Raw genomic sequence first — 24281 nt, forward strand, 5'->3', positions numbered from 1 at the left:
TTTTTTTTTTCAGCTTGTAATTGACTTCCTAAAGTTTGACTATTAATTTTCCTTTTGAACTTTTATCCTACAAATACCAGAAACTTGCTTTAAAATACAAGAATAATTAAGATACATGTTTACCTGTTAAACTATTCCTTTTTGTTGACTACTTATTAGCAGATAGATAAATTTGACTCATTTGAAGGATGTGTGGTGGTGTCAGTGCAGAGAAGACCTGAGTGGTCATTGGCAAATCATTTAACGTTCTGGGCCACAGTTCTTTGCCTGTAGTAGAAAACTGACTTAGATGTTCTCCAAGCCTCCTGCTGTTTCTTTGATTCTTCTGCTGCTCTGTTGCTCCCCTCTCAAGATTAGGTTTTGTGAGCAGACAAATGTCAGGAGCCAGGTAAACCTTTGTGGAGCCTGCTTTTTTAATGTTGTAAAGTCATAGTGTTTCAGATTGCTGCTCACGATCCACTGGATCATGCGGCACCCATTTATTGAATGCTGGTACGTGCCTGGGCTGTTTAAGCACTTGGAATGCACGGGAAGCGACATAAAAGGTGATAGTCTAGTGGGAAAGGACAGATAAGAAGCAAAATAAATGGTATGTAAGATGGTGATTCATTAGTAGAAACTAAGCAGGCAAGGGAGACAGGGAGCATTGGGGAGGTTTCATTTTTGCATTGGGTATCAGAACAGACTAACTGAGGAGGATATTTGAATAAAGAAATAAATTAATGAACCATGTTCATATCTGGGGAGGAATATTCCCTCAGGATTTGCACGTGCAAAGACCCTGGAGCAGATGTTTGATGTGTTCTAAGGAGGCATCATGTGATTGAAGGTAGGGTAAGGGAAAAAGAGTGCCAGGAGGTAGAGTCAGACATGAGGGATTGGTGGGGAAAGGTGTCTAGGGTCTCTGTTGGGATTATAAAGAGTTTGAGTTTTAACCTGGTTGAAATCCACTGGCACATGAATGACGCAGTCTGACTCATGGTTCAGCATCCCTCTGGCTGTCATATTCAGGATGAACTGAAGCATGTGCCAAGAGTAGAGGCATGAAGACAAGGTAGGAAACTCTTTCAGTAATCCATAGGGCCATGGAATTGACTTAGATGGTCACAAGTATTTATTAAATAGAAAATGGAAAATCGGTGCACTGCGCACAGTAGGTGGCAAGTTGTTTAATGAATTTATGCTAAATAAACATGGGTGTACTGGAATACAGTATAAAATAAGCTTATTATAAAGGGTTACTATAAAAACACTTGAAAACCTTATCTTAAGGCATCTATATGTTTGCCAACTAGAACTGACTTTGGTTTTTGGACACTCAGTAAGCGGCTCCTGTATGACACAGGCTGTCTCCTATAATCACGTCTCATCAGTCAGCACTTTGGCCTTCCCACTGCATTCCTCTCTCCTCCTCTTTTCCACTGGGTCAAATTGTGATTTTTGTTTTCAAACCCTCTTCTGCTTAGCATTTTTTCTAGGCTTTGCCTCTTTCCCCTTTAACAGCCCTCTGGCTTTGTGGCCTAGTTCCCTGATAGTCAGCACACCCACTTAGTTTCTTCCTCCACCATCAGGGACTGCCTGTTTACCTGCCTGTATTCCCACCCACTCTTCTGCACCCTTACTGTTGCTGTAGCAACTGCCATCTCAGTCTCCTGCCTTCCCCTGACTTTTTTCTTCCTCCTGCCAACCTGTATTCATTACACTCTCCCTCTCCAGCTTTCTACACTGTGAGGTCAGGGCTGATGCTTTGTAACATCTGTCAGAAGGTAGAGCCATTAATAATTTAGGATGAAGATTAAATGACTGCTTATAAAATCCTTCTCTATTTTCCACAGCTTGCAGTAAAGGGGGATTTTTTGAATAAGCAAATCATCTGATGAACTGAGATGACTGAATGCTAAGTCCCTAATTCTACAGAAAAATCACGAGTTTCCTAGGACAAATCCGTTATGGCACTGCCTTTTAATTCATTTTGAGATCTTGTATAGGGTTGACATCTTGGTTGGTTATGGCTTTTGGGATCCCCTGAGCCAAAGACAAAAACATGGGCTGTAGATCACTTCAGCTCTGAGCGTGATGCCCCTGTTCTGGAAGGTAGTGATTAGAGGCTCTGCAGTACCTGAAAGCCCAGGTTCTTCCCCTTCCAACTCACATAAAAGAAACGGTTAAGGAAGATATGCCAGGGATTTCCGTGACAGTCCAGTGGTTGGGACTCAGTGCTTTTACTACTATGGCCCCAGATTCAATCCTTGGTTGGGGAAGTTAGATCCTGCAGGCACGTGTGCAGCATGATCATTTTTTAAAATAAATAAATAATTTTTTAAAAAGGAAGATGTGAGGGGGGTGTGTATATATTATGTATATGTATATATAATGTATATATGGTGGGATACTATATAGCCACAAAAAAGAATGAAATAGTGCCATTTGCAGCAATATGGACAGACCTAGAGATTATCATACTAAGTAAATCAGAAAGAAAGACAAGTACCATATGATATGACTTATATGTGGAATCTTACAAAACAGAAACAGACTCACAGACACAGAAAGCAGACTTAGATGCCAAAGGGGAAAGGGAGAAGGGGAGGGATAAATTAGGAGTCTGGGATTAGCAGATACAAACTGCTCTATATAAAATAGATAAACGGCAAGGTCCTACTGCTGAGCACAGGGAACTGCATCCAATATCCTATAATAAATTATGATGGAAAATAATATATATATACACACACATGTATATGTAACCGAATCACTTTGCTGTACACCAGACTCTAACACAATGTTGTAAATCAACTAGACTTCAATTAAAGAAAGAAAGAAAGAAAGACAGCTCCCCTGGTGACTCAGTGGTGGAGGGTGCGCCTGCCATTGCAAGAGGCACCGGGAACATCCCAAGTGCCGTGGAGCAACTGAGCCTGTGCGCCACAACTACTGAGCCTGCCCTAGAACCCAGGAGCTGCGGCTGTTGAGCCCACGTGCTCTAGAGCCTGTGTTCCGCAGCAAGAAACCCACACACCGCTACTACGGGGTGGCCCCCGTTTACCACAACTAAAGAAAAGCCCATATAGCCAAAAATAAATAAATTTTAAAAATGATTTTTTAAAGTGGATTTTTTTTTAAAAGAAAGAGAAAGTTTACGGGATTACCAGGATCTTGAATATACTTGAACGGAACTGATACGGGCAGTAACTTTTTGAACCTGTTCACTTTTTACTTAATTCTACTTAACAAATCCTCTAGGATTTGTCCTGTTCTCTGTGTTGTGTTATAGGAAGTACAAAATGCCACCTGTATTTCTTACAGGTCATCCTGTCCTAAAGCAGAAACAGAAGGGGAGAGATTTTTTTCCTACCTATGCGACATTGAATTTTCCTCTCTGGTTGACTGGCACCAGCTCTGATGTCTGTGATTTGGAATAGCAGTGCCTTGACTCCAGCCGTTTCACAGGTGTTAGGAAACTTTCACATAGTAACTGAGGAAATGCATGCCAGTGGGGCTTTAGAAACTCGTGTTGGCACTATTTGATGAATTACTTAGTCATAAATTTATGGAAGTCTAGCTTCATGAAGCCAGATCTTGGAATGTTTATGGGTGCTTTATCTTGTGCTAAATGTGATACTCCCAGTCACTTTTTTTGGAAACAGCCTTGGTTTATTTCTCTTCTGTTCCAAGACTTTAACCTTGGCCAAAGACTTTTTGTAAATGTTCTTTTTATCCTGCCAAAGCAATAAAGAAATCCAATTGACTATTTCTGACCGGCTGAAACACCAAAAAAGCCAAAAAACAGAGGATCACACTAATGAGGAATATCTTCCTGATGATCTGAGGTTCTCTTACCTTTTGTCCTGGGCCTTTTACATGCTGACCCTTGGATCACCTCCTGTCCCATTCTTGTTGCATTTTGTTACAAATTCTTGGTTGAAGATAGGTCGAAAGTGAAAGTGTTGGTCACTCAGTCATGTTGACTCTTTGCAACCCCATGGACTGTAGCCTCCCAGGCTCCTCTGTCCATGGAATTCTCCAGGCAAGAATACTGAAGTGGGTTGCCATTCCCTTTTCCAGGGGATCTTCCCAGCCTAGGGATTGAACCCGGGTCGCCTGCATTGTAGGCAGATTCTTCATTCTCTGAGCCACCAGGGAAGCAGCATGTGAAGATACGCCAGGAATTGATTTTTGCTTTTCTTTTTCTTATAGGGATATTTTGGTTTGAACTCATTTCAACTTGTTGCCAGTCCCTTCAAGACAGTGCTCCTTTCATTTGGGTGTGTAATGGCAGCCACTTCTCTGGAGGAGTGGAGACACTGTCAGATTTGAGACATTCTTGTGTATAGGTACCCGTCAGTTCTCCAAAGAGTAAACAAGAAACTTCTCCTTCAGGGAATGTGTTGAGGGCAGGAAAGAAACATTTCAGGCATTGTGGGTAGAGTGAAACTCTGATCTGAAAAGGAATTGGAGTCCTTTCTCCTCCTATTAGGCATTGGGCTGTAAAAAAAGTACCATGTTGTGTAGTTGGCTTTTCATTTAGCTTCTAGTAATCTGCTTTCTCTCCACCTTATTTTCGCACTCACCCCAAATTCCGAAATGGAACCATGTTTTTCAAAGAGTGATTTGAAAGTCACATGCATCATTATTAATTAAGGTTGCTTGTTAAATTCAGATTCCTGGGCCCACTTTTCTGATTGAATTAGACTATCTGCATATGGATCCTGAGAATCTATTTGAGAAAAAGTACCAGATGGTTTATCATGCATCTTACCCTTGGAATCATAACAGGATCTTTGACATTGTATCTTGACTTTGAGGGGAAACTACTTCTAAGCCTTTTCTTCCTGATTAACTAGATCATTCTTATCATTCTCAATAGGAGGAGCCGGCAACAGAACCCCTGCTGAGAAATTATAGTTAATGTAGCTCACTATCTGAATTTCAGGTGTCAGTCTATCCCTCGGAAAGGATTATTGCCCCAAACATGAAGTATTCAGTTTTAGTAACTGCTGCTACAGTTTTGGTTGTTGTTGGGTTTTTTTTGTAGCTGTACTCTTAAACATTCTAGGAGCAAGATTCCTATGTACCTACACTCTCTGTATGAGAGATAGGAGTCCCCTGCCCAGAAGCTAAGGGAAAAGTTAGTGACTCTTGTGGAACCCACAAACAGACCCCTGGAGAGCGGCAGACTTAGGAGCTTGGGTGGGAATGGGATGGGCCTAGATGCCTGTCTGCAGGTCTGACTGGAATCTGCAGAGAAGTTGCTGTTAACGGATGCAAAGGGCTTTTGCCAGAGGCCCCAGCTTTCTTGTCAGGGCTGCCTCAGCTGATGCAAACCCCTGCTGCTGTGGCTGGTGGGGTTGGCCAAGTTTCTTTTTTTGAGTCTTGTTTCCACCCCCAACTTCTTGTCAGTCCTGTATACAGATGCCTGTTTATTTGCACACTCCAGACTGATCTCGAATTTGAAAGACTCTCATTGTTTTTGAGCTTAGTGTTTGGGAAACACCTCATGCCTGTGGCAGCTAGGACACCCTGTAAAGGAAATACCTGGACTCAGTAGCCCTGTCTTTCATTTCGGGTATGTGTGTGAGTGTGGCCACTGTTTAGGACGTTTTAAGAACATCAGTCTGTAGGGACTATTACTTGGGGCCTACAGCAGGACTAGGCTTCTTCCTCTGTGATGTTTGGAGTTCTAGGGACCGTTTTTTCTAAGTCACTGCTCTCTTTCCTTCCATTTCACACTTAACAGGAATAAAGTCTGTTTGCCCAGGCCTTGTTTCCACACGTAACTGAGGTACTAGAGTTCTTCCCTCTGGTGAAAAGACAGCTTTGGGGGACAAAGGACTGACTGGCTAGCGGTGGCGCAGAATGTTTTTATGATCAGGATAAGTTGGCAAATTCCTTTGCACTGTGGTCCAGGGACTCCTTTCTTTCTTTCTTTTTTTTTAAAATAGTAATCTCTTTAATTTATATAGCACTTAGTCAGTTACAAAGTTTTATACCACATACCATTTTATTATATCTGTATAATGAAATAAATTTAATTGTATATAAATAATGTATTAAAGAATCTTCAGAACCAAAGTTAATATCAGAGAGTTTCAGAGGAAAGGTGACTACTTGGATTTATATTTAATAAAACAGCATGTTGAAAAAACTAAAATTGTGAATTAAATTATGTCAAATGGTCAAACACGCTAATACTAATAAATTTCAAATAAATCTTCCAGGCTCTAATTTAGATGTCTCCAGGCCCTTTCCAGCTCTGATTCCCTAAATGTATAAACTTTTTTCTTAAACTACTAGACTCTCTTTGCAAGATCACAGTGTCTTTTGAAACAGAGTGAGTTAATAGCACTAATGTGGCCCTCATTTCTGTAGCATTTCCAGTGCACAAGATCAGTACGTAATCTCACTTTCTTACCAGTAATTTGGTTATGCATGGACAATGAATAGTCATCCCTCTATAATAAAACAGTGTCCAGGTAGTCAAGGAGACTGACTACTAGAAAGATAAGTTACCTAGTACTGTGTAATTGTTAATGTTCATGGTCATCCTAGTTAACTGTAAAATTGGAAGTATCTTCTGAATCATCATAATAAATACTTTTGAACCATACCATCTGACTTTTAAAAAATGTTATGAACATTATGAAGCTACAGAAGAATACTGGGTGAATCAGAATATACCAGTCTCTAGTAGAAGCTGGATAAATGGAATTATATATATTAGTCAAAGTATATTTTAAAGCTAAATATAACTCATTGGGAACTGTAAAGAGAAGCAAGTCATCCTGCTTTTCTAATTGTAACTGCTGGCTCTGTATTTAATTTAAAATTTTTCTTTAATATTTATTCTTGAGTTATGCCATATGGAATATAAAAATTCTCTGAACAGATTGAAAATTTTAAAATAAGTGCATAAGCAATAAAGTCATTATTATTTTTAAAAATCCAGAATAAACTAGAGTATCTTGTTCTGCTGGCTGATGGTTTCTGTGTCTCTAATTCAAAAGACAGATATATTTCTTAAATACCATCCATGATAGTCAGTTAGGGTGGACACCACTGACTTCCCAGGGTCTTGACAAGTAACTATTTGCTTATGTAGCTCAGATAAATAAAAGAACTAATCATTTTAATATGTCTTTTCATTCAAGGTGCTTGTTGTATCTTATTCCTATAAACTTAGTGGTAATTCAACTTTTGGAGATTGAAGAGAGGAACCGCAAAGTTAAATAACTTGTTTTAATGTAATCAAGGAGTCATCTCTGTCCTTTTTATTACCTTCTAGCCCACTGCGTAGAAACACCTTTCTGCCAGAATTCAGATGTGCAAGCCTGTTGGGAGGTCCTGGTTATGAAATGCAGTGGTTTTTTTTTTTTGCAGACTCTCATCCTGCCTGCCTCATGCCTGATCCATGTGCTTTCTGCCTTCCAGTTCTCTCCTACGGTATGGGGGCAACCTGTCCCTCCAAAGTGCCATGAGTGTGCGATTCAACAGCAATGGGACCCAGCTCCTGGCCCTGAGGCGTCGCCTGCCCCCCGTGCTCTATGACATCCACTCCCGCCTGCCTGTGTTCCAGTTTGACAATCAGGGTTACTTCAACTCTTGCACCATGAAAAGCTGCTGTTTTGCAGGAGATCGTGACCAGGTACGTGCCTGCTACCTCCTGCATCCCACGTTCATGCTTTCCTCTCATATTGTTCCTTATGTACTGGTCTTTATTTCTCTTTAGCCATGTCAGGTAGAAACAGTTGAAACAGTAAGGGTCTGGAGACATTCCATCTTAATAGTGAGTTTCTTCATCAGAGTTGCCTTTGGATAATATAAGGTATACACCGTAAAAACCACAATATAGTTCTGAGCAACCTACGTCTGCCAAGTTTGTGAACAGATTTTAAGATTCTAAGAATGTGTCATATCAGAAGAGAGGAGGAAGTCCATAGAAAATTAGCCTGCCAAAAAGGACACCTTTTTTTTTGGTATCAGTGAAACACTGTGGGTACCAGCTAAGAGACATACATCCTGAATAGCCCTTTTGGGTGGCATCTTTTTCTTGGATGAAATGGGCTGTGCAACTTTGAGAGGAAGCCAGATGCTGACTCTCTTCCTTTATATTGCCAGCACCACAACTGGGAAGGAGAACCGAAGCTGTGAAGTTTCCTGCCTTTTCACAGTCTTAGTGGGAGTCAAAATACTGATGTTGCCTTAGAGCTGGCAGTTTAAAAACATACCAGTACCTTGTCAATCTTGGCCATAGAAGTGCTGAAGTGAGTGTCAGTGAATGGACTGGTTGGACTGGTCTGAGTAACCAAGTTTTAGCAAAGACAAATATAAAGAAGGACTGATCAAATAATGTGTTTTTTTTCCTTCTTCTTCTGAAACACAACAAATTTCATTGCTGTTGCACATCTAGATTGGAAAAAGAAACCTTAGTTTCTTGTTAATTCTTTGTGTTCTCTTTGGATCCATCAGCTATGTCAGATTTTTACATATAATTCTCACATGCTGTATGCCACTGCTTTAAAGTTATTTGTGGGCAAGAGGCATAAAAGAAATAGTTATTTGAGAACTTGTGAAGATCCTATTTTTTTGAAAGCAGTAGCTAGGATTTTTCTCCCTAGCTGAGGTTGCTAGGGGCTCTCCAACATCATAGCTTAAGGATTAGCATATGTAGCAGGAACACAATAAAGCTTTTTAATTAGAGTTGCTTGTTAAAGAAGCTGAGAATATCTTCTAAGTTGCCCAGTCTAGGGATTTCCCCTTTTGTAAATAGAGAATATATGTCTAAATTCAGAATTTATTTTCAAGTCAGGGCCTACTTAGCTGCGATCTACACTTAAAACCTGGTAGCTCAGATGGTAAAGCATCTGCTTACAATGCAGGAGACCTAGGTTCGATCCCTGGGTGGAGAAGATCCCTGGAGAAGGAAATGGCAACCCACTCCAGTACACTCGTCTGGAAAATCCCATGGACTGAGGAGCCTGATAGGCTACAGTCCATGGGGTCGTGAAGAGCCGGACACGACTGAGCGACTTCACTTCACACTTAAAACCACTAGGTGGCCTCAGTTATATAAGTGATAAATTTCCCTTGAGAGACCGCAATTCTTGATAGACTTAGTTTTTATTAGGCAGTTTGTTTGTTGGGTGGAAAGAAGCAGTTTCTAGAGATGAACTGACTCTTGATAGTGTTAACAAGTAGCTTTCTGCTCTGCAGACGGTTGGTTTAGTTTCATTTAGCTGCGGAAATGACAACCAAGCACCTCCTCCCTCTCTCTCCACCTTTCTTCCTTGCTTTTGTTGATTTTCCGTCTTCTGTCAACCTCTTATGCATGTGCGTTTTATTTCATTGAGCAATAAAGAGCAGGCTCTACTTCATGAAGTGGTTTATTAGGTTTTATTACCGGAGACACAGGGCCTGAGGAAAAGGAGAAAAGAGGTGAAGGGGAATGGATGCTGTGTTTTCTGTCGGTTTCTGTGTTAGCAGCCGGAACCTGTCTACATGGAGTCCTTGAAAGATGGAGAACAAAGGCTTCTGACCAAGGTGTAAGAGCACCTAGGCCATGATTTCTCCAGCTTGGCACTATCCACATTTTGGTCCGATAACTCTTCCTTGGGAGGGCCTGTCCTGTGCATTCTAGGATAGTCAGCAGCATTCCTGGCATCTCCCCACTAGACGCCAGTGTCATCTCTCCCAGCTTTCCCCAAAACAACCAGAACATCTCCAGACAGTGCCAGTTTATCTCCTGGGTGGAGAATTGCACCAGGTGAGAACTTTTGCCTTAAGTTACAGTTATGAGATACGTAGGGACAAGTGGGCTTCCCTGATAGCTTAGTTGGTAAAGAATTCTGCCTGCAATGCAGGGGACCCCGGTTCAATTCCTGGGTCAAGTACAGGTATTACCATAGTGAGAACCATGTGAGTTATTTTGTGGTGATCCTGGTTATCTACATTGACAGGATGCAGTGCTTTTTGCCTTTCGGGTTATATATGACGATAAAAACATGGGATGGCTTTTGATTTTCTCTATTCAGATTTGACAGATATGTACATCTTATTGGAAGAGTTTGTGGGTAATGTATCCTTTCTGACAAACTAGACTGTTTTTTGGATGGGCTAAGTGATTTGCCATGGATAAAGGAGGGTGGGAAGTCACTGAGTCTTAACTTCAGATCCATTTCGGAGTTAAAGTCTATTTATATTCCCCATATAGATTATCAGAGTATATGACCTAGGGAATGAGACGCACAGAGATTTATGTGTGGCTGTTTTCTTCACCCCTTAGGGACTAAGAAATGTAGCTAATTCATCATTGTCTTGTCTCCAATGCCTGGTGTACTGAGAGCACAATAAATATTTGTTGAAGTGAATCTTAAGTATTTTAGTCAGTGTGTGGTTTTTAGCTTTTGGGGCCTAAGGCTTGTCTAACTGTAAGTCAGGACTGATAATACCTGTTTTCTTGCTCAACTTCCAGGAGCTTTAGGAGGATGATTAAATAATGGATTTTCAGTGAAACTAATCAGCTGAGCTTATACTTCTAAGTGTTACACAGGAGGCCAAAATTATTGTCTCATTTCTGAAACATGTCTCTCAAAGGTGATTTACGGCCTCTGCCTTTACACACTTTGGGCTGAAGCAGAGGCTGCCATAGTTACTGTATGATCTGTAAGACTGATACTCTGACTAGTTCGAACAGGATCTTTTTAGCTGCTTTCAAATTCCAAAGCCTACTCTTTCCTTATATCAGGTCTTTATATTTGATCTTGTTCTTGTATACTTTGAGAACGCCCACAGCCTGAAGCTCTGTGCTCTGCAACTCTTCATTTAGTCATAGGCTGGGTAAGTAACCATCCCAGAGAGGAATCTGAGAATTTCCATAATAGGAATGAACATGGTCAGGAAAGGCAGTGAGTGACTTATCTATCTGAGACAGTCTTCTGGCTTTTCATTACAATGAGATTACGCAGTCCACCCAAATCAAAACATTATGCAAGAGAGTCTGTATTTCTTATTAGACTATCCTAGGTTTACTAGGTAATTCATTAGGCCCAGAATGAAACTAACATTTCAAGATCTTGGACTTGGAATAAAGTATAAAACTAAATAGTGTTTTATGTCTTCTGCATGCTCATTGCCACCATTGTGGATCAGTTCTAATTATAGAGCTTTTAGAGATTTTGTTCAGTCCCTAGGAGGGCCTTTTACAGATGAGAAAACAGGCTTAGAGAGTTAGGTTAAAACAAGTTAAAACATACAAGTTTGAGTAGGACTAGAACCCAGATTTTTGAGCTCTCGATAGAGGCTCCTTTTTGCTGTATAGAAGGTCACAATTTAATGCCAACAAAAGCAAGGCAAGCAGCAAAGACGAATGAGTTGGGCTAGAAGTAAGCAATAGTGAGTGGTGGACTATAGCCACAACTTAGATTTACCCTCCCTAAATCTAAGTGAATGCCATGTAAATGAAGCTTTGACCAAGCTTCAGCCTATTGTGGCCAAGAGGGCCTTTGGTTTTTTCCAAGAGAAACCAGAAATAAAGATTTGTTATGTGACATTTCTGTCCTTTATTGTGCCCATCTTTGCATGAAATGTTTCCCTTGGTATCTCTAATTTTCTTGAAGAGATCTTTAGTCTTTCCCATTCTATTGTTTTCCTATGTTTCTTTGCATTGATCACTGAAAAAGGCTTTCTTATCTCTCCTTGCTATTCTTTGGAACTCTGCATTCAAATGGGTATATCTTTCCTTTTCTGTCTAGTCAAAGCTCTGGTTTTTCCAGTAGTCAGGTATGGATGTGAGAGTTGGGCTATAAAGAAAGTTGAGTGCCAAAGAATTGATGCTTTTGAACTGTGGTGTTGGAGAAGACTCTTGAGAGTCCCTTGGACTGCAAGCAGATCCAACCAGTCTATTTCGAAGGAAATCAGTCCTGAATATTCATTAAAAGGACTGATGCTGAAGCTGAACTCCAGTATTTTGACCACCTGATACAAAGAACTGACTCATGGGAAAAGATGCTGGGAAAGATTGAAGGCGGGAGGAAAAGGTGACGACAGAGGATGAGATGGTTGGATGGCATCACCGAATAGACATGAGTTGGAGTAAACTCTGGGAGTTGGTGATGGATAGGGCAGTCTGGCGTGCTGCAATCCATGGGATCTCAGAGTCGGACACAACTGAGTGACTGAACTGACTGACTAACTGATATGAAGTTTCTTGAATTTTAAGTATTGCACCAAATTCATACTTCATTGTATGAATTAAATGAACAGGTGCACTGTTCTGTTCTAGAGCCACAAGTTTCAAACCTCTGCTTCAGCAGGAAAACATCCATTTTTCCTACTGAACCTGTTTCCTACTGAACCTGTCCTAACTTCACGCCCTTTCCCCCTTCCATCTTATAAAATAAGAAGACAGATATTTGCCAAGCATCTACTGTGTGCCAGATGCTGTGGTAGACGCAGTTACATGACTGCCAGTTTGTATCCCCTTTGAGACTTTCATTCAAAGCCCTGTATACACTCTGTCACCCCCACTTTTGGCTACAGATACATGGTTTATTTATTGCTATATATAATAATAATAATAATATAGGGCTTCCCTGGTGGCTCAAATGGTAAAGAATCTGCCTGCAGTGCAAGAGACCTGGTTTCAATCCCTGGGTTGGGAAGATCCCCTGGAGGAGGGCATGGCTACCTGCTCCAGTATTCTTTCCTGGAGAATCCCCATGGACAGAAGAGCCTGGTGGGCTACAGTCCATGGGGTTGCAAAGAGTTGGACACAACTGAGTGATTAAGCACAATCTTATTCAAATTTGATAATGTCTGTCATCAGATAAGGTGACATAAGTGACATCAGATTGGTTGGGTATCAACAGGAACAATTAGCGCCAAATAAAGCCTTAACTTTTTTTTTTAAGGTAGCCTACCTTCCAGTCTTGCAATATAATGAGGAATCTTTCAGTAAAACAGCAAATAGCATTCCTTCCTCTGGAGGCTGCCTAAATCTAAAGGATTCTCCTCCTTGCTTTTGTATCATACTTGGATTTTTGTTTGTTTTCCCTCTTCTCCCTGAAGCCTGACTAGGTACATTCTGTCTCCCAAGCTTCATACTCCCTTCTGTATACTTAGTGAGTCAGTCTCTTAGCAGGGTTAAAAAAGGCGGCCAGTTTTCCACCTGCTGGCTTTTCTGGCACTCACTTTTAAGACAGCACTCGGTTTTTGTTCCTTTTCTTTCACAATTCCTTAAATGGCTCTTGCCCTAGATTGCTCGAGTCCAGCGGAGTAGCTCAGGCTTCTGGGAAATAAGTCTTTCAGGCTAATGGGTTTGTGTGGCTTGGAGATAGACTGTGGTAATTTAAAAATCTTCTCTTGCTTTAGTCTCCTTTAACACCTAGTCCAGTAGTCCCTACATCTTGCTGAAAGTGGGAGAGGGAATAAAGATTTCTGGAAAGGACTGAGCCCTTGAGTGTCTGAACATTGGTATCATTTACACAGGTCTTTCTTCTGAACTTGATAGATGGCAGAACCCCTAAAGTCATGATAATTAAGTCATCATATCTCATCTCCTGACTTGTACCCTGTGAAGCCAACAAAATAGCCTTGTATACCTGGCTTGGCCTCAGACGTTACATCACCGCTCAACCTTTCTGTGTTGACATTGTATGGGCATAGCAGAGGTATAGGAATTTGTCAGGAAGTGCGATCCAGGCCAGTAAAGCAACCTCGAAAGTTATAGCTTTGCTTTTTTCTTTTTCCCTAATAATTCCATGCAGTGAAGGACAGGGAAGCCTAGCGTGTTGCAGGGGTCGCAAACAGTCAGACACGACTGGGCGACTAAAAAAAAGCAACAGTAAAAACTCTGATTAAGCTCACTTGGGGGCCTAGTGTACCATATGTTCCCCTTCAGTTGAAATCAAGGCACCCTTTCACAGGGGAGATTTAACTCTTGGGTTCTGTCTCCTTTGACTTGTTTTGTGTCGGCTCTTTCTTCTTCTTGCCTTTCTTTTATGTCATGTATTTTTAGCCCTTTGGGCTTTCTAGGTGGCACAGCAGTAAAGAACCCGCCTGCCAGTACAGGAGATGCAGATTCAGTCCCTGGGTCGGGAAGATTCCCTAGAGGAGGAAATGAGAGCCTACTCCAGTATTCTTGCCTGAAAAATTCGGTGGACAGAGGAACCTGGTGGGCTGTAGTCCATGGGGTTGCAAAGAGTGGTACATGACTGAGCGACTGAGCACGCACACACACATTTTTGGCACTTTAGCTTCAAAAGTGCTTTCATGTCATACTAATGCTCCCAGCTACCTTTGGGTGTAGTTGGACAGGTTCGATCCCCTTGTGACACTAAGGTCTAGTGTGGTTTGAAACTGCAGATCCAGTCGGTAGCTGAACCAGGACTAGACTCAGTCCCTTGCCTGTGATGAACCCTCTTCCTCATAGGCATGCTGCCACCTGTGTTTTCAGATCAAGTGGTGATAGCCTCTTCCATGGGCTGATGAGAAAGAGCTGAACACAGAATATTGTGGCCGAGGAATTCCTTGTTGTATGTATTTTTTAGGTGAATATTTTAGGAAACTTTACTCTATAGAGAGAAGGTAGCATGAAAATAACTTATTAAATCAGCCATTTATAATTCTTTTCTAATCCTGAGCCTCTTTGAAAGTCTAAAATCTTTGAACACTCATTTCAGAAAAATGTACATATGCACACAGTTTTGCATATAGTGTTAAGGAGTTTATGGAATTCCTGAAAACTAGGGGTTTCAAGTATTAGCAATCCCAAATTAAGATCTAACTCAAGTATTAAACCACCTTTTGGTTCATTTGCTGATGTAGAACTTAGAAAGCTTAAAAGGTTTTGGGGTGTATGCAGACCTACTAGATACGGTCTAGTTTTAATTGTTAAACTGAAAAGGAACACTGCTGCTGCTGCTGCTGCTAAGTCGCTTCAGTCGTGTCCGACTCTGTGTGACCCCATAGATAGCAGCCCACCAGGCTCCCCCGTCCCTGGGATTCTCCAGACAAGAACACTGGAGTGGGTTGCCGTTTCCTTCTCCAATGCATGAAAATGAAAAGTGAAATTGAAGTCGCTCAGTCCTGTCCGACTCTTAGCGACCCCATGGACTGTAGCCCACCAGGCTCCTCCGTCCATGGATGTTCCAGGCAAGAGTACTGGAGTGGGGTGCCATTGCCTTCTCCAGAAAAGGAACACTAGGTGACCTGATTTCTTCTTAGGAATAAATAGAATTGATGTGATCTGCTAACGCAGCATGGTAGTGTTCCCATAGTTCCTGACTAGGAGTCTGGGCTCCACTTGGAAATCCCTGGTAGATATTAATGATGGGAACAGAGTATAACCTGCCTACTTGCCCTATGCTCCTTGTAGAGTTTACGTTAAGTAGCTTTACCACAGAAGAGAAATTGATTGCTGAAGGCCATCTGGTTGATGACGCCTCTTCTTGCCCAGGTTTCCAAAAGAGTTTTGCCAAAGATTTATCTTTAAGTAACGCAGGCTACTTTGTTACAAGCAGCTGTTAAGAGACTTAGAGTTGTTTTTTTCTTTTTTTTTTAATTTCTTTCCTACTGATTGTTTCACAGTTATTGGCTGTCTTTATGGAACGTTTCTTTGTTAATAGAATTTTTCCTACTCAGAACCCATAAACGTTACTTACTTTAATAAACCAAAGAATTCCAGGAGCCTAGTGGAGCTGACATGGCAAATGATCCAAAGAAGCAAAAATCATATCACTTCACATGCAAAAAATAGTGTTAATCTTATGAGTATGCATATTTGTTTGCTTTTATTGGGAGCCAACAGACCTCTGTTTTCTCTTACCAAATAAAATCACGTAAACCTATGGCTTTGGCCATTTCCAAAGAAAAAATTTCTTGTTTTTTTTTTTTCTTTTTTTTTTTTCTCTTGTTTTCTTTGGATGGTATTTGTGGCAGGCACTCAGTATAAATGATATGATCAAAGGTATATTATATACCAATAGGCAAGCCTTTTACTGAAAATAATCTCATAGAGAGCACATCACAGAATTGTTCAGTCACATTTTTTTCCCCTTCTGACAAAGGTCAGGGGGAAATGAGAACTGTGTTTGATTTAAATGTTAGTAGCAGTTTCTCTGCTCTTGCTGATCCAGGCCAGAGAGCCATCTGGTTTTTCTGTCCTAGTCAATACAGTTAATTGGACAGGGATGCCATTTACTGGAGAAATAATTAATCAGTTATTATGGGAAGAACCTCAGAACTGTGTAAATTGATCAGTACTCAGTGAATAGTAGCTGACTGATGTTTCTTCATTAGCAGATATTGGGGAATATCAAATACTGTGCAAACACACGTATGCACACGCTTTACACTTACACACACACATCGTGTGTGTGTGTATATATATACACACTTTGAGAGAGAAGTAGGGCAGAGAAATTGAGCAGAAAGAGATTTCTATGTTAGTAAAGAACCTAAGACATAGTCTGGGTTATTTTTCGAGTGTATCAGGTAGATGGCCTGTTCCTCCTGCCTTTTAGAACTTTTTCCTCTTTTTAATATAGATTTTGGTGGGTGTGAAGAGGGGGACTTGTTTTGTTTTGTTTATAAACCCAGTGAGACCTTAAAATATAATTGATAGGGAGTTATCTATATTCCAAATTTGTCCCTTTATTTGGATTGTTTAACCATTAAGGTTTATTTATTTTTAAATTTTTTTCTTTTTTTTAAATTTTTTGGAAGTATAGTTGATTTACAATGCTGTAGTAGTTTCAAGTGTACAGCAAAGTGATTCAGTTATGCTTGTACATATACTCATTCTTTTTTAGATTCTCTTCTCATATAGGTTGTCACACAATGTTGAGTAGAGTTTCCTGTGCTATACAGGAGGTCCTTGTTGATTCTCTGTCTTATAAATAGTAGTGTGTGTATGTTCATCCCAGGCTTCTGATTTATCCCTCCTTCTATCACATTTCCCCTTTGGTCACCATAAGTTTGTTTTTGATACCATTAAGGCTTAAATAAAGATGTTAGGGGAAAAGAAACTATTGCTTTGCTTGAAGATGGCTAATAAATAATTTTTTTCCCAGTAAGCTTCTACTTAGTAGGCATTTTTGCCGTGGCAGGCCATATTTAGATCCTTCTTTGAACTTTCAAGTTATTAATAATTACTTGTGACTTAGGTCACTCTACAAAGGTGGTCTTTATATTTAGAGGCATGGGCCTCTCTAGGAGTTCAGTTAGCAAAATGCCTTTGCATGTAGAAAAAAGTCTTTCTTGAGAGCATGCTTGGTTTGAGAATGCTAAAAGATGAAGGGGAGGAGTTGTTGGAGGGCATTATGGCAATCTACCAGAAGAGGGGTATTTTGTGAGTGCCTGTTTTCTCTAAAGGTTGATAGATTGACGGAGGACATGTGGGTGAATAAAATAGTGACAGAGTGCTAATACGGTGATTTGGGTGGGGTGGTTGGTGGTGGTGGTGGTCATGCTGGTGGCTCCTTGAACCTGTTAAGAGGAACAATTGTTGCTCTTGTATGCTTGAACAAGGTAGTATCTCCATACTGACAGTGGGTTAAATAAAATGCACTGGTTTCAGGTTAACTCTGCTTAAGATGACTGGGTTGCGTCAAGATCAGTAAACAGACTTTCCTCTTGGGATATGAAATGAATGAACAGTAAGAGATGAGGTTAAAGTGTGGCCAACCTTTAAGCTTTGTGGCCAGCTGAGAAGTATTATGGATGGTGTGTGTCCACACAAGAACTTGTGCTCATTTTTGCATTGGTATCCCCTATCTTAACCCACAAAGCCAAGTTAAAACTAAGTATGTCTTCTACTCGCTGATCTAAAGTAGCCTGTGGGTCTCCCACCTCCCCCCGCCCCATACCTCAGCATTTTAGGAAGTGGGGCTTCTGTTGCCTAAAAAACAGATCCCCTAAAACATTCTTTCTCCTTTGGAACCCTGCCCTATATGTCTGTGCTAGGATATAAGGTGAGACACTCATGGGAAGTGAGTTTTTAATTTGTCACTCACTCCTCAGTCAGAGGCTTCAACCTCTCTCAACCTGGGAGGAGAGGGATCTTTCCAACTGCTCTGATGATGTTAAATGTATCTCTGGACTCCTCCCACGTGAAATGATGCTTATTTTTGCAAAGCTATAAACAGAGAAAGATAAGGAAGGAGGGTGGGAGGGAGAAAAAGAAAGAAAGAGACAGAAGGTAAGGGAGGATTGGAAAAGAGAAGAAACAGATCTCTTTTGACTTCCTTGTATTTTAAAATAGCCCAGGGCTCTAGCCTTTCTCCTAGAATGTTCCTCTCCCAGATATCCATGTAACTTGCTCCCTCATTTCCTTCAGGGCTCTGCTCTAAATGCCATTTTATCAGAGAGGCCTTCTGTGACCACCCTATATAAAATGGAACTAACCACCCCCAGCACTCCCTGTATGCTCTAAGCTGCTGTTTTAACTTTTCTCTGTAACACTGTTACTAGACATATTACATATATATATATATGTTTAAACTTTTTTCCCCCTATTCACTCTCCAGTATATATGCATAAAATTCTTTTCCTCTTCCCACCCAATAAAATGTAACTCACATGAAAGTAGGGACAGGGTCTTTTTTGATCAGTGCTGTGCTCCTTTCCCTGGGACAGTGCCCGACACATAGTAGACATTCGATAAATATTTGTTTAATGAATACATGGATGGACTCATTTTTATTTTACTCTCCCACAGTCAGCAGTATCCCAGGCAGCCAACTTCTAATGTTGGAAAGAGCCCAGCAGACAAGCAAGAAATGCCGTAAATGAATTCCTCAGGGTGGTTATGTGAGTCTAGTGTGTATGAACACTTAAACGGTCTGACTAGACGGCAGTGGGTCAAGACCCCCTCCTTGGAAATCATCCCGAAGTGTTCCCTTGTGGTGGTTGCAAGAGGAAGAAAGGGTCGGGAATTGCCCTTATCCCTGAGAGGAAGCCTGTACATTGTACTCATTTTCTCTGTGTTTCTGGAGCTGTCATATTAAATCCGAGAGGCCTTAGCTCTGCGGGAGTTTTCTTCCTTCTAAGGCACTCTTCTGAGTCAGCATTCTGTCTGCGAGTCCCCTTTAACTTGTCATGGCTTTCCCTGGTGAATAGTTGAACAGAGGAGGGAAGCACTGATCCTTCGCAGTGATGTGTTAATAGTAAAACCTCTGAAAAGCCCAGCCTCAGCTCCCTCCTTTTTAAATATTTATTTTTTGTTTGTTTAGTTTGGGAAAAGTATGGGGGTGGGCACAGGGTAGAGGGAGTTCTCTGTGTGAAGTTTTATAGCCTCTTTTAAACACAGAACGTGAAATGATGAGCTGTTGAGTAATACGTGTATTTTACATATAAATTATTAGCGCACAGTTCTTTTGTGTTCTGTCCCCCCTCCCCTGTGTGTCTTAATTTGGGTTCAGATTTCAGATACAAGTAGTTTATTTGGAAATGCGGGAAATATCACAGGAGTGGAAAAAAGAAATAGGGAAAGGAAGGATGACTTAGTGAGCCAACTACAACTGTGGGCAGTTGAAGTTTGATCCTGAGGGGAAGGGGTATAGAAGACGTGACATGCGTGCATACTCCCTTGTGTCTGACTCTTGCGACCCCGTGGGCTGTAGCCCGCCAGGCGCTTCTGTCCGTGGCATTTTCCAGGCAAGAATACTGGGGTGGTTGCCATTTCCTCCTCCAGGGGATCTTCCCAACCCAGGGATCGAACCCACATCTACTGCTTCTCCTTCATTGGTAGGTGGATTCTTTAGCACCACTGAGCCACCAGGAAATCCTCAGGACGCACACTTCAGGCTGTTCTACCTGGGAACGAGCCAGGTAGAATATTGATGTGCCAGCTTCCTTGAATCATTGTAGGAACCTGCTCCCAAGGAGGTTCATTCCCTAGAGCAGCCTGCAGCCTCCTGGGCCTTGGAGAAGACTTTAGACTAAGAGACATGAATACTGGCACTTGGCGATCAGGTACACTGAGAGACATGAGCCGGGTATGAAGGAGTGAGTTCCCCATGCTTCCGCTTTCTGCTAAAGCCACACGAGTACCATAGCTTTATCTTTGCTCTTTGCTTTAACCTTTTTCTACCACATCTTTACCTGGGGTGGCTCAGGGCTCAAATCCGTCTTGCCTTGACCTCTGTGACTTACCAGGCACCTTATTTCTCATAACAGCACCTAGTGATGTGTACTTCATGGCATGGTAGTTGTGTACCTACATGTGTGTTTTCTACTGAAATTAAGCTCCTTGGGAATCTGGATATTACCTGATTTTTTTTGTAAACATCAGAGTGCCTGGCATGTAAGTGCTTGGCTCTTATGTAATTAATGAATTTTCCTCCCTAACTACTAGGTGGTTTAGCCAAACAGGCTGGAGACGAAAGCCTTGGGCTCCTGAATTCCAGCTTCCTAACTTCAAATAAGATAGTATCATACACTGCAGAGTTAGTGAGTGGACCTTAAATCAAGACAAGGAGGATTCATCTTCTCTTTTTTTCTTTTATTGTTAAGGGAAAAATTTTAAGTGTATAGTATTGTGGTGATAAGTACATTAACATTGGTCTGTAACCATCACCAGCATCTGTCTCTAAAAGTTTTTCCTCTTATAAAACTGAAACTGTGTACCCAGTTAACACGATCTCCCCACTCTCCCCTGCCCCCCACTCTTGGTAAACCAGCATTCTACTTTCTGTGTCTATGGATTTGACTACTCAGTTATTCTATTAGCCTCGTAAGTGGAAGCATACAGTATTTGCCTTCTTGTCATGAACACACAATGTTCAGGATACGTCCGTGTTGTAGCTCATGTCAGAATTTCCTTCCTTTTGAAATCTGAATTATATTCCATCCTGTGTACACACCGCATTTTGTTTATACATTCATCTGATGATGGGCACTTGGGTTGCTTCCCTCTTTGGCTGTTATAAATAAAACTGCTATGAACATTGTTATATAAATATCTCTTAAGAGATCCTGCATTCAGTTCTTATAGATATATATCCAGAGGTGGAATTGATGACTCATGTAGTAATTTTATTCTTAATTTTTTGAGGAACTGTTTTCTATTTTTTTGATAGTAGTCATCCTAATGAGTGTGAGATGGTATCTCATTGCGGTTTTGATATGCCTTTCCCTAATGATGAGTGACGTTGAGCTTCTTTTTGTGTGCTTAAATAGGCCATTTGTATGTGGCCATCATATGTTTCTTCTTTGGAGAATGTCTGTTCAAGTACTTTGCCCATTTTTAAAATCTTTGGGTTTTGTTGAGGAAACTTTTTAATTGAAGTGTAATAGGACTAGACTGAGTTTCTTTATTTTGAGCATACTTATGTAGTGACTTGTCAAGTAACCATGGGCCAGCAGTTTAGGGACTTTCAGCCCTGATCTGGCTTCAATCATTCTTTCACAGGGTAATCATAGAATCCTAGAACTAAAGGAGCCTTAGCCTCTTCTGGTTGCCATAACAAAATACCACAGACTGGGTGACTTACGCTTCTTATAATTTCAGTAATTTCTTTCTAACAGTTATGGAGGCTGGAAGTCCAAGGTCAGGGTGCCAACCTGATTGGATTGTGGTATAGGCTGTCTTCATGGTTGCAGCCAGCTGACTTCACTTTCTTCACATGGTGGAAGGAGCTAGGGAGCTCTGTAGCGTCTCTTTTATAAGAGTGGTAATCCCATTTATGAAGGCTCTACCCTCAAGACACAATCATTTCCCAAAGGCCCCATCTTCTAATATTACCACACTGGGCATTAGGATTTGAACATGTGGATTTGTGGGGGACACAAACATTCAAACCAGAGCAACAAGCAACTGGATGAGGAACCTGAACCCACTGCTTCTTCCTCTGTGCCCTGGGCCAAATCACCTAGTCCCCATGGATAATGTTTTCTTCATCTTTGAATACAAGTTTCTTTATCTCCTTTATCATGTCACTACTAGTGTTTTGAAGACTGGTAAATTGACTTTTAATGATTATAATGTATTTAATAACATTTTTATTAGGCATGAGGTTGTGCATATATTGGACTTCTACTTTTTAAATAGAGGAAAACAACAGAATGGGAAAGACTAGAGATCTCTTCAAGAAAATTAGAGATACCAAGGGAACATTTCATGCAAAGATGGGCTTGATCAAGGACAGAAATGGTATGGACCTAACAGAAGCAGAAGATATTAAGAAGAGGTGGCAAGAATACACAGAAGAACTGTACAAAAAAGATCTTCACGACCCAGATAATCATGATGATGTGATCACTCATCTAGAGCCAGACATCTTGGAATGTGAAGTCAAGTGGGCCTTAGAAAGCATCACTACGAACAAAGCTAGTGGAGGTGATGGAATTCCAGTTGAGCTGTTTCAAATCCTGAAAGATGATGCTGTGAAAATGCTGCACTCAATATGCCAGCAAATTTGGAAAACTCAGCAGTCACTACAGGACTGGAAAAGGTCAGTTTTCATTCCAATCCCAAAGAAAGGCAATGCAAAAGAATGCTCAAACTATCGCACAATTGCACTCATCTCACATGCTAGTAAAGTCATGCTCAAAATTCTCCAAGCCAGGCTTCAGCAATACGTGAACCATGAACTCCCTGATGTTCAAGCTGGTTTTAGAAAAGGCAGAGGAACCAGAGATCAAATTGCCAGCATCTGCTGGATCATGGAAAAAGCAAGAGAGTTCCAGAAAAACATCTATTTCTGCTTTATTGACTATGCCAAAGCCTTTGACTGTGTGGATCACAATAAACTGTGGAAAATTCTGAGAGAGATGGGAATACCAGACCACCTGACCTGCCTCTTGAGAAATCTGTATGCAGGTCAGGAAGCAACAGTTCGAACTGGACATGGAACAACAGACTGGTTCCAAGTAGGAAAAGGAGTACGTCAAGGCTATATATTGTCACCCTGCTTATTTAACTTCTATGCAGAGTACATCATGGGAAACGCTGGACTGGAAGAAACACAAGATGGAATCAAGATTGCCGGGAGAAATATCAATAACCTCAGATATGCAAATGACACCACCCTTATGGCAGAAAGTGAAGAGGAGCTAAAAAGCCTCTTGATGAAAGTGAAAGAGGAGAGTGAAAAAGTTGGCTTAAAGCTCAACATTCAGAAAAGGAAGATCATGGCATCCTGTCCCATCACTTCATGGGAAATAGATGGGGAAACAGTGGAAACAGTGTCAGACTTTATTTTTTGGGGCTCCAAAATCACTGCAGATGGTGACTGCAGCCATGAAATTAAAAGATGCTTACTCCTTGGGAGAAAAGTGATGACCAACCTAGACAGCATATTCAAAAGCAGAGACATTACTTTGCCGACTGAGGTTTGTCTAGTCAAGGCTATGGTTTTTCCTGTGGTCATGTGTGGATGTGAGAGTTGGACTGTGAAGAAGGCTGAGCGCCAAAGAATTGATGCTTTTGAACTGTGGTGTTGGAGAAGACTCTTGAGAGTCCCTTGGATTGCAGGGAGATCCAACCAGTCCATTCTGAAGGAGATCAACCCTGGGATTTCTTTGGAAGGAATGATGCTGAAGCTGAAGCTCCAGTACTTTGGCCACCTGATGCAAAGAGTTGACTCATTGGAAAAGACTCTGATGCTGGGAGGGATTGGGAGCAGGAGGAGAAGGGGACAACCGAGGAAATGGCTGGATGGCATCACTGACTCGATGGACGTGAGTCTGAGTGAACTCCGGGAGCTGGTGATGGACAGGGAGGCCTGGCGTGCTGTGATTCATGGGGTCGCAAAGAGTCGGACATGACTGAGCGACTGAACTGAACTGATAGTGTCATTTTTAAGTCAGAATCTTTCATTAGAAAACTGTAGGCCTTTATTTTTCTAGGTAAATAAGCAGATGGGACCAAAAGGCAGGAAGTAATGCTGAGCTAAACGTAAGGTAGAGCACTTCTGTTAATCTTTGGAAATAAGTAAACTCACAGAATTGCTCACTGATTGCCATTAGACAGTGTTAGACAGTGCTCTTATGAGTTCTAATTAGAATAGATCTGGCTTAGTGTCCTGTCTTTTTGAGATCAGACAGTTGGAAGCCACCCCACAAAAGGGACGCTAACTCATAGCTGGATTGACAGTGGCATCCTACTCAATAATGTCAGATGACAACAGGCAAGTTCAGGATGCTTGGGCTTGCATAAAAGGTCTCTGGGAAGCTCCTAAATTTAATTTTTTTTTTTTTTTTGGAAAAAATGTGGTATAAAGTATATGTAATATAAAACTTAACACTGTAGCCATCTAAAGTGTGTAGCTTTGTGGCATTAAGTA

The 24281-nt window shown here is 41.2% G+C and overlaps 1 protein-coding gene across 2 annotated transcripts in view; it reads left to right on the forward strand.

Moving 5' to 3' along the window:
* Positions 1-24281, forward strand: part of DCAF5 (DDB1 and CUL4 associated factor 5) — a 95277-nt gene that overhangs the window by 42397 nt on the left and 28599 nt on the right. For both annotated transcript variants that reach the window (XM_040226213.1, XM_040226214.1), the window contains exon 6: positions 7429-7642. In XM_040226213.1, coding sequence (XP_040082147.1) covers positions 7429-7642 — 214 coding nt within the window. The remainder of the gene's footprint in view (positions 1-7428; positions 7643-24281) is intronic.

This window comes from Oryx dammah, unplaced genomic scaffold (assembly GCF_014754425.2).
Source record: "Oryx dammah isolate SB20612 unplaced genomic scaffold, SCBI_Odam_1.1 HiC_scaffold_26, whole genome shotgun sequence".
Taxonomy (NCBI): domain Eukaryota; kingdom Metazoa; phylum Chordata; class Mammalia; order Artiodactyla; family Bovidae; genus Oryx; species Oryx dammah.